At 40.3% G+C, this 18,444-nt stretch overlaps 3 protein-coding genes across 3 annotated transcripts; 1 reads left to right on the plus strand and 2 right to left on the minus strand.

Annotated features, from left to right (window-relative positions):
* Positions 1 to 797: 797 nt before the first annotated feature.
* LOC306971917 (E3 ubiquitin/ISG15 ligase TRIM25-like) lies at positions 798 to 2,557 on the minus strand (the record flags this gene model as incomplete). The annotated part of the gene is made up of 1 exon (XM_079568356.1): positions 798 to 2,557. Exon 1 carries the CDS (start codon positions 2,514 to 2,516, stop codon positions 798 to 800), a length of 1,719 nt encoding a protein of 572 aa, XP_079424482.1. The 5' UTR covers positions 2,517 to 2,557.
* Positions 2,558 to 5,042: 2,485 nt separating this feature from the next.
* On the minus strand, positions 5,043 to 6,831 carry LOC306971918 (tripartite motif-containing protein 16-like; the record flags this gene model as incomplete). Its single annotated transcript, XM_079568357.1, has 1 exon — positions 5,043 to 6,831. Exon 1 carries the CDS (start codon positions 6,798 to 6,800, stop codon positions 5,043 to 5,045), a length of 1,758 nt encoding a protein of 585 aa, XP_079424483.1. The 5' UTR covers positions 6,801 to 6,831.
* A 6,029-nt stretch (positions 6,832 to 12,860) lies between these two features.
* On the plus strand, positions 12,861 to 18,095 carry commd9 (COMM domain containing 9). Its single transcript, XM_079568116.1, has 6 exons — positions 12,861 to 12,941; positions 13,134 to 13,250; positions 15,874 to 16,013; positions 16,107 to 16,141; positions 17,142 to 17,245; positions 17,759 to 18,095. Exons 1-6 carry the CDS (start codon positions 12,888 to 12,890, stop codon positions 17,891 to 17,893), a joined length of 585 nt encoding a protein of 194 aa, XP_079424242.1. The 5' UTR covers positions 12,861 to 12,887; the 3' UTR covers positions 17,894 to 18,095.
* Positions 18,096 to 18,444: the final 349 nt, after the last annotated feature.

Genomic DNA, 18,444 nt, shown 5'->3' on the forward strand with positions numbered 1-18,444 from the left:
TTTTGAGATATTACCTGCAAATGCAAAACTTACTTGTTACTTTACTCATTACTCTGAAAAGTACTTTAACATGCTACTAAGAAGCACGTACAGTTAACTCCATAACTCATCGTCACTGTTCACGGACATAGTTGTAATTTGTGTGATCGAACTGAACTTTGCCTTTTTTTTATTTGCTCTTGACTCGCTCTTGACACATTGAAATAAATAGTCTTCTTCTTTAGGTGGTCTTCTTCTTTGTTCGGCCTCCTGAGGATCAGGCATTCTTGTACCTCAAAATGTTTCCAACATGTCTAATGCATGACCTCTTAACAGTGAGTGAGCTATAGTTTTAGCTGCGAGCTGTGAGTGCCCTCTGCTGGATTAGAACAATTTTGCTGAGTCAAAGTCACTTAGGACGAGTCACAACAAACCTCTTGCTTCAAAAACCAGAACCATAATGATAAAGCTTTTAATAAGAAGATTTACATGACAGTTTAAGTCAAATTACAGAAAATGGTTCAAACAGATCAGTTTAGAAAAGGCAAAGTCAACACAATGAGTTTTGTGATCACATTCATAAGTCATTACAAATAATAAAAGCCTAGTAACTTAATAAGGCCTAGTAAGAGAACATTTATTGTGTGACTTTTTTGACACAAGACCCTTTATACAAGCACCTAAAGCAGCACAATTTAATACAAGTTACACTTACAATATCATCAGTAAATGCCCCATAAATCAAAACACCCACAGCAATAAAACATTTACTCCTGTGATCGCCCCAAAGTGTAATGGTAAGATGACCCAAAATGGAACTACACTATAATATCAACAGTATCTCCTCTATTGCAAAGCCTCACTCCAGCGAACAGCGGCTGAGTGAAGGTGGTCTGCACTCTGTGGAGCAGCGTCATATTATCATCAGACACACTGTAGAAGGCCAGAAGCCCTGCACTGTGGTCCAGGAAAACCCCGATTTTAGACGCCACCGGACCAAACACCGAGTGTTGGACATTATTGAACCAAAAGGAATATTTATGTTCGTCAATTTGTAAGGCCCAGGACTGATCATCTACTCCAAATGCTTGCACAACAGTGGCTCCTCTGGTTGTTTTTGTATTACTTTTTTTGTATGAAACCGCTATTCGAGCCTCTCTCACCTCGTAATACTCACCCCACACAGTCATCTCCCAGTAACAGCGGCCTGACATCCCTTCCTTGCTCAGGACCTGGCATGGTTTCACTTGAGGCTGGAGAGGACGTAAACCATGACGGCCCAGATACACTTGCTTTCCACGATGGCTGGCTCTTGTCTTGTCCTTTGACACTGACATGTCAGGATGTGCTGTGTCCGGGTCCAGTGTGATCTTTTGTGCGTATTTTAAGAAGTCCTTTCTTATCTCGACATTGTTCAAGTCCTGAATTTCAGACACTAAAGCATCAACATCAATTTCTAAGAGCCACAGGTCTTCTTCTGCCATATCCTCCTGAGGATCTGGCAATTCAAACTCACTCAAAGTGACTTTTAGGGTGTTCCCGAGCACAGACATAGCTCTGATCACATCCTCAAAGTATCTATGGTGACTTGTTGGTGTCTTGGACTCTGTTGTCTCCGAGTCCTTGGACAGTAGGGGGAAGCGCAGTATGAACTGGTTGTGGTCCGGGCTGTTGGACAGTTTTTCCAGCTTATAGATGATCGTCTTCAGTTTAGCCACATCCTGCTGTAGTTGGTCTTGAAGCTCTTGGACTCGTCCCTGTTGGATCTGCTCCTCGGAGCGGATCTGCTGCTCCACCTCAGAGCATCTCTTCTCCAGGAGCAGGGCTAAATCCTTGAACATGTCCCCACTGTTCTGCACTGCTCTCTGGGCACAGTGGCTGATGTCCTGGGCCTCCTGTTGGAGCCTCTGCAGATCCGCCTCTTTGTGTTGGACCCTGTTCTTGAGCAGGTCTGTCTTGGCCTCCAGCTCCTCCTGCATGTGGGCCCTCTCCGCTGCTGAGGACACCGTGTCATGGCCCTTGTGTTTGTCCACAGAGCAGAGATAACAGATGATCTTCTGGTCTGTTCTGCAGAATATTTCCTTCAGTTTGCCGTGTTCATGGCAGATGTTCTCCTGCAGCTTGTTGGATGGCGCCACCAGCTGGTGTTTCTGCAGCATTGTCACATCACGGTGAGGCTGGAGGTGGCTCTCACAGAAAGACACCACACACTGCAGACAGCTCTTCACCGCCTTCAGCTTCCTCCCTGTGCACACGTCACAGGACACGTCCTGAGGCCCAGCGCCGCGGTCAGAAGAGGGCTCGGACTTCTTCAGCTGCTCCATTAAAGCTCCTATGATGATGTTTTTGCCCAGGACAGGTCTGGAGCTGAAACTTTCCTTGCACTGGGGACACTTGTACTCCACTTGTTGGTCCCAGTGATCTTGGAGACATTTCATGCAGAAGCTGTGTCCACAGGAAATAGTCACAGGATTCCCCAGTAAATCCAAACAGATCGGGCACAAAAAGGCCTCTCTGTCGAGCTGTTTCTCTGCCATTTCTCTCTCTCACATGCACTGAATGACTGTGCTACTTCCTGTTTGAGAGAAACAAAACTTAAGTGTGTGTGACACAGGCTCCTCCCTCTGCTCTGTTAGGAGGAGGAGGCACAAAGCATAAACTGGAGAGGTTATAAAATAAGAAGAAGGATGTTTTGATATTTAGTTTCATTACCTGCTGTAAACAATCACACAAGAACAAAACTCTGCAAATGATCCAAGAAAATTGTCATTTGCTTTACTAAATAATGCTTGTGGAATAATTGTCAAGTGTCATCTTCTTATCAAAAAAGCAGAAGAACAACAGCGACAATTAAAAGAGTGAGTCAGTTTGTCATTGTTTGAGGGCGTGTCATGACAGCACCAGTGGAACCTGTTTTGACTTCATTTAACTGTAACATTATCCCTCAGTTTTCTATCAATGTTAAATGACAACAGAGGCTTTTAATAGTAACAGTAGTACTTGAGCTACTTCCGGTGGTGCTCAGGGTCACTTATATTTAAGACTTTATTCATCTTTATCAATCTCTTAAACTTCACCTTAACTGGGTGTATTTTCTCCAGTTCAGCTTTAGCCAAAACTAAAACTTCTCGACTGGAGCTTAGAGCCTATAGACCAGTGTCAAACTGGAGACAATGTGCTCAGTTCATGTTTTCTTGACAAGGCATTACATTTACCCCAGGTTTAGCCATAATTTAGTCCAATTCAGGTCTATTTCGGAGCCTGTTTAAACCTAGTTTAGTCCTGATTTGACTTCGAGCCTTGTGGTACATGCACGGCCAAACAATGTGGAGCTCGATATGAAAGGTCTGAGAACCAGTAAACACAACTTTGCTTTGACCCAATTCATTTCTAAAATACAATGTAAAATGAACCAAAATCAACACAAATTCAGCACAAGCTTTTATTTTGTCCAAAGTCACAGATGATGACCCCTCTGGACCCAGGATCTCCGTCTGGACTGAGTCAAAACAAAATGAATACTTGTTATTGTCACGGTCCAAAGCCCAGGATTTATCGTTGTATCCAAAAGCACATTTAGCACTGCCGTCTTCTCTGTCCATATCTTTGTAGGAAACGGCTAAACAGAAGTGCTTGGCCTCACTCACCCCCATCCCAGTAAGAGCGGCCCATCATCCCACATTTGCTCAAGACTTGGCCCCAGTACATGAATCTGTCCATGTGATCTGTCCACTTCATCGCTGTGTCTTTGAGACTTAGTTTCCTGTTTCAGAGTGATTTCTTGTGCATAAAGTCCTCTCGGGTGGTGGGTTCAGGTGCAGCCTCGGGTTTGACTTCCTTTAACTGCTTTGACTCAACCTGTGTGTCTGTGTGTAATAATCCCTCCATTTTCTGATAACAAGTTTCCAAAAAGTAGTCAAATAGAATAATAACATGCTGTTTTCTTTCATACAAAAAACAACTTTATCCAGATACACTGTAAAATGAATCAAGATCAACACAAATGCACCACAAGCCTTTATTTTTCAAATGCTACATAGACTTTCTTTCAAAACCCTCTTTGTGTCAAACCAATGCAGTTTATTTGCCCAGAGATTTTGAGAGCATTGCATGTTCGATTCTGCACATTTTGACTCAAAACAGGCAGTGATCACAAACTAACTTTCACTTATTACACAACTTTTCATTCATTTATTTAAAAAAACAACTTTGTGTTAAGTTTTTCTTTCATGTGGATAACAAAACATTTACATATTGACGTTAAACACTTCCTGATGATCTCAAGGAGTGAGCAACAGTTTTAGCAAAGGAATGTGGGCGCCCTCTGTTGGATTAAAGTGTAATTATTTGGTCATTTCAAAGAGGTTTAACCTCTTACCACCCGCCGAAACCAAATGCATTCTGTCCTCTTTGGCTATTAGGCCTGTGTAACACCTCATTTGAAAGCTAAAACTGATATTTTTCTTCGCATTGTTGCTGTGTTGAGTCACCTTTTGTATGTTTTTTTGTCACTTTTTGGTTGAGCTTTTTGTCACTTTTTGTTGAATTTGTCATTTTTTTGTTGATTTTTTGTCACATTTTTGTTGCATTTACATCCTTGTGTTCTTCTCATTTTTTGTGGCTATTTTGGTGTTTTATCCCAATAAGCTTTTTGATTAGGGTAAAGCCAAACTGGAGAAAATGGGATCCGTTCAGGTGGGAGTTAAGAGGTTAAAAGTGATCACAAAGTCACTTCTTTATAGTTGTATGGAGGACTTTAAAGACCTAATTATCATTAACTGGCTTAATATAGGAGAGGCCCTAGACTGAGATCAGTGCGGAAAAGGCCAAGTCAACAAAAATGTAAAAATACTGCAAGTTATATTGCAAAATGACAAGAACAATTTCTATATAATTTCTCCATCTGTGAGATCAATAAAGTATTATCTTATCTTATATGTTTATGTTTTGTCATTTTTAACAAAGTAAACAAACTAAAATCTCAAATGTTTTCCCTTTGAATCATAATTAAAGTTATGAATTTACTCGCAAAAATAAAAAAGATTAGCTAAAACTGACAGTATTTAAGGATGGAAATGTACAGTGTCTCTTGTGCAGCAAAGCCTCACTCCAGCGAACAGCGGCTGAGTGAAGGTGGTCTGCACTCTGTGGAGCAGGGTCATCGTATCATCATCATCATCATCATCAGACACACTGTAGAAGGCCAGAAGCCCTGCACTGTGGTCCAGGTAAACCCCAATTTTAGATGACGCTGGACCAAAGAGAGTGAATTGGAAATTATTGGACCAAAAGGTATATTCATTTCCGTTGATTTGCAAGGCCCAGGATGCATTATCATCTCCATATACATTCTCAACAGTGATTCCACGGTGTATTTTTTTACTTCTTTTTTTGTAGGAAACCGCAATTCGTGCCCTTCTTAAGTCCCACCCCTTATTCCACACACAGACCTCCCAGTAACAGCGGCCTGTCATCCCGTCTCTGCTCATAACCTGACATGGTTCCACCTCAAGCTGAGCTTGCTGAAAACTATTTAACCTCTGATGCATTAGTTGCTTTCCAACATATTCTACCGTTCTATTGTCCTTTGACAGTGACAAGTATGAATGTGCTGTGTTCGGGTCCAGCTTGATATGTTGTAAGTATTTTAAGATGTCCTTTCTAATCTTGACATCCGGCCAGTCCCTAGGTTCTGACACTAAAGCATCAACATCAATTTCCATGAGCCACATGTCTTCTTCCACATCCTCTTGAGGTTCTGGCATTTTAATCTCCCTCAAAGTGAACTTTAGTTTGTCCTTGAGGACCGACAGAGCTCTGGTCACACTATCAAAGTATCGTAGGTGCCTTGTCTTGGGCTTGTCCTCGGTCTCCTTCACATTTGTGGACTGTGTTTTCTCCAAATCCTTGGACAATAGGGGAAAGCGCAGTATGAACTGGTTGTGGTCTGGGCTGTTGAACAGTTCCTCGAGCTCAGAGATGCTCCTCTTCAGCTCACTCACGTCCTGCTGTAGTTGGTCCTGAAGCTTTTGGACTCGTCCCAGTTGGATCTGCTCCTCGGAGCGGATCTGCTGCTCCACCTCAGAGCGTCTCTTCTCCAGGAGCTGAACCACCTCCTTGAACATGTCCCCATTGTGCTGCACTGCTCTCTGGGCACAGCAGCTGATGTCCTGGGCCTCCTGTTGGAGCCTCTGCAGATCCGCCTCTTTGTGTTGGACCCTGTTCTTGAGCAGGTCTGTCTTGGCCTCCAGCTCCTCCTGCCTGTGGGCCCTCTCCGCTGCAGAGGACACTGTGTCGTGGCCCTTGTGTTTGTCCACAGAGCAGAGATAACAGATGATCTTCTGGTCTGTTCTGCAGAATATTTCCTTCAGTTTGCCGTGTTCATGGCAGATGTTCTCCTGCAGCTTGTTGGATGGCGCCACCAGCTGGTGTTTCTGCAGCATTGCCACATGACGGTGAGGCTGAAGGTGGCTCTCACAGAAAGACACCACACACTGCAGACAGCTCTTCACCGCCTTCAGCTTCCTCCCTGTGCACACGTCACAGGACACGTCCTGAGGCCCAGCGCCGCGGTCAGAAGAGGGCTCAGACTTCTTCAACTGCTCCAATAAAACTGCCAACATGATGTTTTTGTTCAGAGCAGGCCGAGTGTTGAATCTCTTTCTGCACTGGGGACATTTGCACCTCACTTGTTGGTCCCAGTGTTCTTTGAGACATTTCATGCAGAAGCTGTGTCCACAGGAAATAGTCACTGGATTCTCCAGTAAATCCAAACAGATCGGGCACGAAAAGGCCTCTCTGTCGAGCTGTTTCTCTGCCATTTCTCTCTCTCACATGCACTGAATGACTGTGCTAGTTATTAGGTGTGTTTAAGATGCCGTTGCGGCTCGCCTGGATGGTTGGCGAGAGTAGCCGGCGCAACGGGGGCGGAGAAAAAAAGTCTGAATTCAATCCGACCGCTCCACATGCAGAGAGGAGCGAGAGTGGCCTCAGATCACGCAGCGTCTCGTTCAGATATCGCGTTCATTTAAAGTTTATCCTAAATAAAAGTCATTCACCTCCTGCTCTGTTTCCTTTACTCCAGAGACATCATTCTTCATCAGAGAAAACTTTCCCATTTGTTTGTTTGTTCAAGTTTGTGAGATAAAATACGTCCTTTTAAATTATTAGTTTGTTCTGTAAGAGCATCAGACATGAGCTCTATTTTAGGGGGCGATGCATAACTTTAATAGTTTCAGTCATAGTTTATTTGTTCAGATCTAAAGAGGAGAGAGGAGGGTGCGAGGAGCACGTTTCTGATCACAGCAGACTCATATCCAATCACCTGAGCGCGAGCCGCGGACAGGTGGGTGTTTTCCCGTCATGCACGCGGCCGTGGAGCCGCTGCGGTTGCCTCTGGAGAGATGCAGCGGCTGATCCAGTCGGCTGCTCTCGTTGGGGTCTCACGATCTTTCCGTGCCCCACGTGCCCGTGACATCAGAGCCCGTCTGGAGCAAGTCTGGAGCAAGTCGGACAGAAATCTAACGGAGCTGTGAAACAGGACTCCACTGAGCAGGAGAAGCGGATCAAAGCCTTGGAAGAAAAAAACAACGAGCTAGAGGCCTACCAAAGACGCTGGAACCTGCGCCTCTACGGAGTGAAAGAGGATGAAGGAGAGAACCGGAGAACTCTCAAGCGAAAAGTTACTGATATCTGCGGCATGGTGGCACCTGAGGTAGCCGACAGACTACACATCCACCTGGACGTCTGTCACAGGGTCGGGATCCGACAGGACGGGAGGACCCGGCCTCTAATCATCAGATTCACATCCAGGGACGTGAAGGAGACCATATGGAGCGCCGCTAAAGATTCTGCTCTTCTGAAGACCCAGAAGCTCCGATTTGCCCTCGACTTGACCACACAGGACAAAGAGACGCGCATGATCCTCTGGCCCCGGGTCGACGCGGCGAGGAAGGCTGGGAAGAGGGCCTTCTTTGTCGGGGCCAAAGCCATTATCGACGGCAAAGTTGTGACACGGTAACGGTTTTGATATGATTTCTAAGGGACGACAGACTGAGTTATGACGCGGAATGGTATCGGACAAAGTCATTTCCCCCTATGTGTTTAATTCCTTCAATAGAAGAAAAGTGAGAGGGAGAAAAAAAGTTAGGAGGAAGAGAAAAAAAAAAAAAAAAAAAAAGAAAAGGGAAATGGGAGAAAAGGAAAAAAAATAAAAAAATAAACAATGACGCTTTTGTGCATTGGTTCTGTACTCTTTCAGTTGATGATTTATCATGGGTGGACACGCCCCTCTTTGGGTTATAATGCATGGAAAAATGTAATTAAATTGATAAACTTTTTATTTTAGTTTATTTTTTTTACCCGCAACGGCTACGAAAGGTTAATTCCTATAAGCAACTTAATGCTGGCTAAAAGTCAATCAAACTCTGATCAGCACCTCTTTTAGTTATATTCTTCTCGAGACATACATTTCGATTGTTTTGTTCCCAACTACCTATTTTGTTTTGTTTTTGTTTGTTTTTTAATCTATGATCAAGGACTGCATTTTTAGTTCCTTAACAATTACTTCCTTAAATGTAAGAGGCATCCGTGATAACATTAAAAGAAAAGCCATTTTTTTGTTTTGTAGACAGCAAAATTCTGACATTGTCTTTCTACAAGAAACTCACTCTACTGGTAACGACGTTAAAATCTGGAAGTCTCAATGGGGCGACCAATGTTTTTTCAGCCATGCATCTTCACAGTCAGCAGGGGTCGCCATTCTTCTCAACAAATTCAAAGGTGACATAATAGAATCATTTACCTCGGATGATGGAAGATGGATTATACTCACGGTCAAATTGGATAATACTCTATTTTGTCTGTGTAATGTATATAATCATAATAATGTAACACTTTCCAAAACTATGTTTACTCAGCTATGTTCCAAAGTCAAGGAAACTCAAATGAAATATAAAGATGCTCTTCTCGTTATGGGTGGGGACTACAACGATGCCCCCGACGACACTGTGGATAGAATACCACCAAGACTTATCCAAAATTCCAGATTCAAAAGTACAACATATATCTCCAACGAGCTCTCTGTGATAGATGCATGGCGTTTTCTGAACCCACATATAAAGGAATACACCTGGAGTAATGCTAACAGATCCCTTCAGTCCAGAATCGATCTGTGGTTTACATCCCCACAATCCCTTCAATTTATACATGATATTCAACACAAGTACGCCCCGTTAACGGACCATAAAATAATTACCATTTCCTTGAAAGGGAAAAGCCAGATGAATAATAAAGGAATGCGGGGGTATTGGAAATTTAACAACTCTTTGCTTGATGATACTGTATTCTGTGAAGATGTAAAAAAGTTAATTATGGATACGTTTGATGGCAGAGCTGCGAACCAAATACAAAAATGGGAATATCTTAAATTTCAAATAAGAAGCGAAGCAATTAAAAGAAGTAAGGAAATTAAGAAACAGAAATTGAAAAAAGAAACAAAATTGATGGATGATTTAAATAAACTATTAACAAAAGATACTCTTGTAGAAGACGATGAAATTGAAATAAAACGTATACAAGAGGAAATAAACAATATGTATATCCAACTTGCTAAAGGCGCATACGTTAGATCAAGGACCAAATGGCTCGTGGAAGGGGAGAGGAACTCAAGCTATTTTTTCTCTCTAGAAAAACGCAATTATAAAAGAAACAATGTTTCTGCCTTGAAAATAAATGATCAACTTAACTCAAATATTAAAGATATCTCCAGTCATGTGTATACGTTCTACAGTAACATATATAAGTCAGGAATTGAGAAGACTAAATGCGAGCAATTCATATCACTAGTTGGAAACAGCGTACCGAAAATTTCTAAACAAGTTAAACAAAATTGTGAAAAGCAAATAATGAGAATAGAAATGGCCGAAGCAGTAAAATCAATGAAAAAAGGGAAATCCCCAGGCAGTGACGGGCTTACATTGGAATTTTATTTACACTTTTGGGGCTTGATAGAAAACCCCCTTTTTGAAGTATTTAATTGTTGTATCGAATATGAAGAAATGTCGACTAGCATGAAACAGGGCACGATCTGCCTCATCCCAAAACCAGGTAAAGATCCGATGTATATTGAAAATTGGAGACCGATAACTTTGTTGAATATAGACTATAAAATTTTAGCTCACATATTTGCAACTAGACTGAAAAAAGGATTAAATGAAATTATTAATGAAACTCAAACGGGTTTTATGGCCAAAAGACATATAAGTTCCAATGTAAGACTGATCCTGGACCTTATTGACTATTCTGAATACATTTACGCAGAGTCTCTTATGGTGTTTCTTGATTTTTACAAAGCCTTTGATACGGTAGAACATCACTTTCTCTTTAAAACCTTGGAATGCTTTGATTTTGGTTCCAATTTTATTTCCGCTATTAATATGTTTTACAAGAATATTGACAGTTGCGTCATGCTGTATCCAAATACAACCCCAAGGTTTCCCGTCCTCCGATCAGTGAGGCAAGGCTGTCCTTTAGCGCCATTTCTCTTCTTGTTGACTGTTGAAACATTATCTTTGTATATTCGGAATAGCTCTGCCATCGAGGGTATTCAAATTTTTGATCGTGAAATAAGAATTACACAACTAGCTGATGATACGGTTTTATTCCTGAAAGATAAAGAACAGGTAAACGCGGCTATATCACTGGTTGAACAATTCTCAGAAGCTTCTGGATTAACTTTAAATAAAACAAAATGTGAAATATTATGTCTTTATAAAACTGTAGACCAGTCAATTTGTAATATTCCTGTGAAAAGTAGTGTGAAATACTTGGGGGTCCACATATGTTTGGATTTTGAGGACAGACAACAACAAAATTTTAGACCTAAGCTGAAGAAAACCCAACAAATATTAAACATGTGGTTACAGCGAGACATTTCAATATATGGTAGAGTTTTGCTGATTAAAGCAGAGGGTATCTCGAGACTTGTATACCCAGCTCTCTCGTTATGTGTGGGAGACTCTACAATCAAATAAATAAATAAATTATTCTTCAACTTTATTTGGAAAAATAAACGACACCACTTAAAAAGGAACTTGCTCATTGGACCCAAGGACGCAGGAGGAATAGAAATGTTGGACTTCAGCGATTTAAATCAAACATTTAAAGTGAAATGGTTACAAGAATGCATTAAAAAACCCAAATCCATATGGTATTTCATCCCAAATAGTATATATGGCAAAGTGGGTGGTCTACAGTTTTTATTGAAGTGCAACTTCAGCGCTTCTAAACTTCCATTGAAATTATCCAACTTTTACAAACAAGCATTAGATTCATGGAAAATATGTTACAAACATAATTTCTCCCCTCATAAGGTCACCTTGTGGAATAATGAGTGTATTGTAAACAGCAACCGGTCCTTATTCTTTCAATCGTGGATGAACAGGAATATAATCTATGTAAAAGATGTGGTGGACAACAACGGAGAGATATTGAAGTACGAAGTCTTCATAAATAAGCATCAGTTTCCTATAACCTACAAAGAATACCACTCAGTCACTAGAGGAATCCCAAACGGGCTCCGTTTTTTAATGAAAGACCGTCAAGAGGGTGTACAACTCCCAAGTGAAGACAAACTATACATAAACGGAATAGAACTGCTTAGCTGGAAATGTAACAATAAACATATTAGAAGGTGTATCCAAAAAACAAAAATTATACAGCCTAAATGTAAGTACTTTTGGAACGCTATATTTGACAAAATTATGTGGAATAAGGTGTGGGCTCTGCCCTTTCAGTTCTGTATTATTAACAAAATAAGAGAAGTACATTACAAAATATTACAAAGATATTATCCTACCAATGAACTTGTCTCCAAATTTACAGATATAGACTCAAAATGTTGCTTCTGTCAGACGCTCACCGAAAATGTCACCCACCTCTTCTATTCCTGTTCATCAAGCTCCAAATTCTGGAAAGATGCCGAAATCTATTTATCCCAAAAACTGTCAATTACGATCTCATTCAAGTTGGCAAACATAATAACCTATTTCATGCACCAAAACAAAAAAATTGAAACAATAGTCAACTTATTTATTCTACTAGGGAAATATCACATACACAAAGCCAAATTCTCACAATCCAAACCCATATTCAAAGTTCTCCTGATTGAGATTAAAAACCACATGGACGTTACCAAACGTATAACAAACAAAAAATCAATAAACCTAATCAACATATATGAAGAATTGATCCGTTAATGCTGTCATTCTCATTTCTGTTCAATTGGTGTTCTTTTATTTCTTTTTATTTCTTTTTGTTTTGCTTTCTTTTATTATTTTGGGATGTTTTGTCCTCTCATGTCTCTGCCATAGAGCTACAAAAATGGAACATGTAAAATGCTATTTAAGTAATGTAAGGATAAACGAATCGAATATGAATGTCTATGAATATAAGATGTAAATAATGTGTATATATATATATATGTATATATGATTTAATGTAAATAAATACATTTAAAAAAAAAAAAAAAAAAACAGAAATCTAACCGGCATGCACCGTGCGTCTGCAGTCGGCTGTCAAAACTGCGTCCGTCTGGCTCATCTCAAACACACCTAATGTTTGACAGAAACGAAACTTTAGTGTGGTGTGACACAGGCTCCTCCCTCTGGTCTGTTAGGAGGAAGAGGACGTCTGGCTAGAAACGGACGACGTTACAAAATAATATCATAGTACAGAATAATCCTCTTCGCTGCAAAGACCTGGGATATATTTGTCTGCAAAATAGAGTTTTTAGAGTAAATTCTAGAAGGAAAAACCCTCTTCCCGCAGACAATTTACTAAAACTCACTTTCCCATGAGCACTAGCGCTTAGTCACATGATTACAGTTCGGCGTCACACGTAAACCATCATGGCGGCCGCTGTCACCGCTGAAGATTTCTCCCATTTACAGCTCCTTTTAAAGGTATTTAAAGCTATTGCACGTTTCACAAATATACAAACTAAGTAAGACGACATGAAAAGTAAAATAAAAATGAGTTTTCGTGTTTTTGTATCGGAAAAACCCCGCCTTACGGAGACTAGTTGCTTTTTCACCATCCTTTTTTTCGACTCCCTTCATGTCTCATTAGATTTCTGCTGCTTGTGTTTGTAAAAGGCGCCGTCTAAAGATGCCGTGAGAGAAGTGTGTGTCCACAGTCACAGAGGTCCGAGTCGACAGCTCACAGAGGGGACAGCAGCCAAGTTCAGCATCTCTGCCTCCCAGGCCGCCCAGGTAACAACAATAACATGCAAAACACTATTGTACAATCAGAAGGCGACAGTGGGTGTATTCACTACCATTGTACATCAAATCTTACCTGCTTTGTGTTTTCACTGTAGAGTCTTTGCTTTACATTTCACTGAAAGCACTGCACTCTGCTGAGACTATGGTCCATATATGTGTTCTGTTTGATCTTTTGTGATTTGGATGAGACATGAAAAAGACTCTTATCTTTTAATCCTTGACGAGTCACATTTACTTTCATTTTTTAAAGAGGGGGTATTATGCTTTTTTCAATCACATAGCACCAGTCTATATCACACTACAATGATGACCAAACCTTCTGTTGGTCTGTAAATGCAGTAAATTAGAATAACTGCCTTGTATAAAATTGCTCTCTCAAAATGGCTGTAGCGAATGTCTTGAAATAGGCCTCTGTCTCTTTAAGAACCTCTGACTCTTTCCGACACGCCCCCTCCACACGCTGTCTGTGGCATCAGTGGGGAGGGGGTTCTGCTGAGGAGCAGTGATTGGTTACTCGGCTGGTGACGAAAGCTCGGAGGCGTCTCCAGGAGGTGGGGGCGTTCCTAGGAGGACTCAGGCAAACCTATCCCTAAAATGGCCGCCATCAGAGTTTTTACAGATTACTCAAAAATACGTGAATGTGCCAAGGCAACACTTCAGGCATTTTTTAATGAGGGAATGACATAATAACATGATGTAAAGCTTGAAAAAGTCGATTTTGCATAATATCCCCCCTTTAAAAAAAGAAGAACTTTATTTGTATAGTGCTTTCCACAGACATGGTCACAAAGCACTTTACATTCACTCCATCCTTGGTGTTACATCAGTGTTTTTCAACCTTTTTTGAGCCAAGGCACATTTTTTTCATTGAAAAAATCACGAGGCACACCACCAGCAGAAAATATGAAAAAGTTTAACCCTGTAGCCTATATTCAGTCGTTCACATCATAGTGTCTTGAATAGGGACACCGTATAGTCTCGCTCGCCACAGTGCCACAGTCACCGCCACCTGCCTCATCCATGCATCACTAGTTCTCTTGTCTCAAAGAAATTAACGACTTAATATGGAGTATTTATTACATGGTTACTCTACTCTAGACAGAAAACTAATGAATTTGTTTAAAAAATAAAAAATAAAAAAAAATAGGTGAAATTGGATAATTAATATTAATATTTAATATTTATCAAATCTGTACATTTGCCCAAATGAAAAGACGGGGAAAATCTCCTTCCTACTTCAGCAATTATTTTGTTGAGAAACGTCAAGTTCATTGTTATTAAACCAGACAGGCACTGACACTACATCTTCCACTGTGCAAAAAGAAACAAGTGCCATTTTCTTTTCGATATCGTGGAGCAAAACTATGGAATGAGTATGGAGAGTTTATGACAACTAACAGCAAAAAGAGCCTGAAAAATCTAATGCTCACCAAATATAAGCCTTGATACTCAATCACAATAGAAATGATAATACTTTACAGTTCACAGTATTTTTACTTTAAGCATGTGATTAAAATATTTGTGATGATCGACTGTTTTATCATGTCGTCATCAATGATTAATGATTCATTGATTTTGTTTTTTCATCTGTTTTGTATTTGACCAGAAGGAAATGTTCATGTTCTCTCTCTCTCAACATGAGATCTGTAATTTGTTTTGGGGTGTGACGCGAAGTATCAGCCCTTTGGGGTTTCTGTCTCACCCCATCACGTTTTATTCTTTTTTTTAATGTAATCAACATTTCTGTAGTTATTTATGTAAAAATAAATCAATCACAAAAAATAAATCACATAATTTTCCAAGGCACACCAGACAATATTTCACGGCACTTTGAAAAGCACAGTTGAAAAGCACTGAGTTACATTTGCAGCTTCCGTTTCCCCTGGAGGAGACCGGCAAAAGCGCTGTCGCGACTGCACACCTCTGCACCAAATATCCCTCTGAACACCATCATTCATTCACACACATCATTCATCCTGGCCTATTGTACATGTTTTTAGTGGTTGAGGAAACCGGAGAACCCAGAGGAAACCCACACAGACACAGGGAGAACCTTCTTGCTAGGAAGCACGAGCGCAAACCGCTGTGCCACCGTGTCCCTAATCCAATAAGCTGAATTTGTATTACCAGTGTATTGTTCACGTTGCCTTTGGGTGAGAAAATTATCTTTAGAATATAGTTTGTTACTGTAAAGGTTTATCGTTAGAAGAGACATGTTTATGTTTAGCCTTGACTCGTTACATCACCAAATATGTGTTTCTATGGAGATAGAGGTTTGAAAATGTTAAATACTGGCGTAAATGTTGACATAAAAGCTACTATAATGCAGAACCTGAATGATACTTCCTAATTTTTTTTTTTTTTTCTTGATAGCGTTGTTTCAGCTATTTTCTTGTTTGCTCGTCCCCTCGCACATGTTAATGCTTATATTATTTTATTTTCTGCTTTTAGTTAACCAGGAAAGTCCCAATAACATTTCAGCTTTTTTTCCAACAGCATTTGCATCTAACTCTGTAGCTGTAGAGAGAGTTACTGGTCAAAGTACAACAACTCCTTTGATAAAAACTATTCGTATTTCGTGCTAATTCCCTTCTTATTTTGCCTGTTGCAGTTGGTCCACTCTCTGCACGCTCTCTCTCATCACGTCGTCTTTTACAACCTCACGTCTCCGGAGCAGATCCTGGCCCTTTTCCCCGAATCCTTTCACTCCAGTCTCAAAAACCTCATCACCAAAATCCTGCTAGAAAACAGGTCAGTCTAGAAAAAACACACATTTTTTTTCTTTTAATTCCACTAAAAAGCAGTAATATATGTATGATATGAATTGTGATTTCTATGTTTCAGCACAACCTGGAGAACAGACGCTCTCAGTAATCAGAGTAAGTATCTGAAAAAGGCTTATCTACAAAGCTTTGTGATTTGGTGAGACATGGAGAGACAAACTGAGAAATGAATACTTTGATCATTATATAGCGTGCAATAGGCTTTATATAACCACATCAGTTTTAAGTACAACTCTTTCTTGCTTAAAACCTATTTAAAATCTGCCCTAAAGCAAAAACAATAATCTATATTATTTTCCCAAAAAAGGTCAAAATAAGCAAGTAGCAATACTGTGCAGCCCTAGTAGACTGAAACAATTAATTCCACAAGATTTTTTTTATTTATATATTTTATTTAGGGACTATACAGAGTTTAAAAATGTTAAATTATGCATTTTCCCCCATACATGTTCCAGCAATGTCCTAATGTGTAGAATGAGCTCAGACCTGTTCACCACAACGGCCTCTAAAATCCTGCACTGTCACTCAAAACGGTGTTACTTCGGGTCCGAAGTGCCGTCATGCAAGAGCTTAATATAGAAATGCAGTTACAGGCATGACCTGAGGTGGCAGTAGTGAGTATAAAATGGCGAACTTGCATCTAGCCCCTTTAACCTTTATTTAAAGGTGCACTATGTAACTTTTTAAGTGAAAAATAAAAATCTTAATATTTGCGTGCATTTGACCTTTTTAATAACTGAGTGGCGTTATGGGTGCAGCATGGCACCTTTGCTTTCCCTGTCAGTGGCCTTTATGACACTCCAGAATCAATTGTTTTAAGGGGTTTGTACCAGAAACTGTCCAGAAACCCAAAAACAATTGATTCTGTAGCGTCATAAAGGCCACTGTGAGGGAAAGCAAAGGTGCCGTGCTGCACCCATAACGCCACTGAGTCACTAAAAGGTCAAATACACGCAAATATCAAGTCTTTTTCTTGGAAAAAATTAAAAAAAAGTTTCATAGTGCACCTTTAACAAGGAAAGTCCCATTGAGATTAAAAACCTCTTTTTCAACATATTCCCTGCTGTTTAATCTACAATGGCACATGTTGTTTTAGTTTCGCTGCCGCAGCTGAAGGAAGTGGACTGGAGAGTTGACCTCGTGACCAGCTCGGAGTCTGTCAGTCGAATGGCCGTCCCCACCTGCCTCCTGCAGCTCAAGGTCTAACACAACTATCACTTTTCACGAGGCGCTGTCAGCATTTTACAGTTTCACTCCTCAGATAGAGAATGGTTTGTTGTTTAACCTCGTATCCTCCGCCTTAACAGAGTGCATTTACTCCAGTTCAGCATTACCCAAATCTAAAAGCTTCTTGACAATAGCCCAGTGTAACACCTCATTTGAAAGCTACAAAATTGATCTAAACTGATCTTTTTCCTCACGTTGTTGCCATGTCGCTGTCATTTTATTGACTTCTGTTAATCGTTGCTTTTTGTTATTTTCGTGTTTTGTTTTCTTCACATTTATTGGTCTTTTGTCAGTTTTTAGTTGCGTTTTCATGACATTTTTGTTGCTCTTTTGTTACCTTTTCATCGCTTTTTTCTCACTACATTATAGCTTTTTTTGTTGCATTTTTGTCTCGTTTTTGATGCTTGGTAAAGTCAAGCCACATCATCTCAAAATCTGTTAAAAAAAAAGAAAAATGCATTGAAAGGATTTTTGTGTGTGTCTCAGATGGAGGACTCGTGTCGCCGCGGCGATGAGGCGGTCTCCACGGTGACGGTGGAGCTGAGTCGGGAGTCCGTGGACACGATGCTCGATGGCCTCGGCCGCATCAGGGACCAGCTCTCCGCCGTCGCCGGGAAATGAGGAAAATCTTTTCACAAGGAGTTTACGAACTTTGACCTGTTGATTCCGTTCTTTGAAGTGCCATTTTACTGACGCAGGTTTGAAAAAAATACAATCAGACAAGCTCGGTATCATTCGTCAGCTAACAACCACGCACATTTGTGTGTCGTCTAACTTAATCTGAAGTGAATGTGTACTTGTATGTCCTTTGACCAATCCTTCGACGCCATTTTTCATGTGTGTCTTTTTCCTGCACTCACAAATACTTTGCTTTTTCATATAAAATGACAGAAAACAAGTGCAGTGTCTTTTATTCACATTATAACAAATCGTCCACATGATCATTTAGCAGCAAATAAACCTTCTTTGGTAGAAAAAAATATCAAGGCACAAACAATGGTAAAGTGAATACATAGTTCATTAATATTACTTTTGGTTTCAGTAATACAAATATAGATTAGCACAGTGAATTAGCTTCCAATAAGTAGAAGTTTTATCACATAATTCCACTTAAGTATGTCTAGGCTCTCAGTCATCCAGTAGAGATTTTAATATTGTCAACTGTACTGGGT

The sequence above is a fragment of the Gobius niger genome (assembly GCF_951799975.1).
Source record: "Gobius niger genome assembly, chromosome: 12".
In the NCBI taxonomy this organism is placed as follows: Eukaryota; Metazoa; Chordata; class Actinopteri; order Gobiiformes; family Gobiidae; genus Gobius; species Gobius niger.

Bases quoted from the DNA above. Each gene is read 5' to 3' on its own strand.
- commd9 (XM_079568116.1), top strand. From the start codon at position 12,888: ATGGCGGCCGCTGTCACCGCTGAAGATTTCTCCCATTTACAGCTCCTT. The intron at 16,014-16,106 runs GTCAGTCTAGAA...TCTATGTTTCAG, and splicing joins AAAATCCTGCTAGAAAACAG to CACAACCTGGAGAACAGACG. The intron at 16,142-17,141 runs GTAAGTATCTGA...ATGTTGTTTTAG, and splicing joins AGACGCTCTCAGTAATCAGA to TTTCGCTGCCGCAGCTGAAG.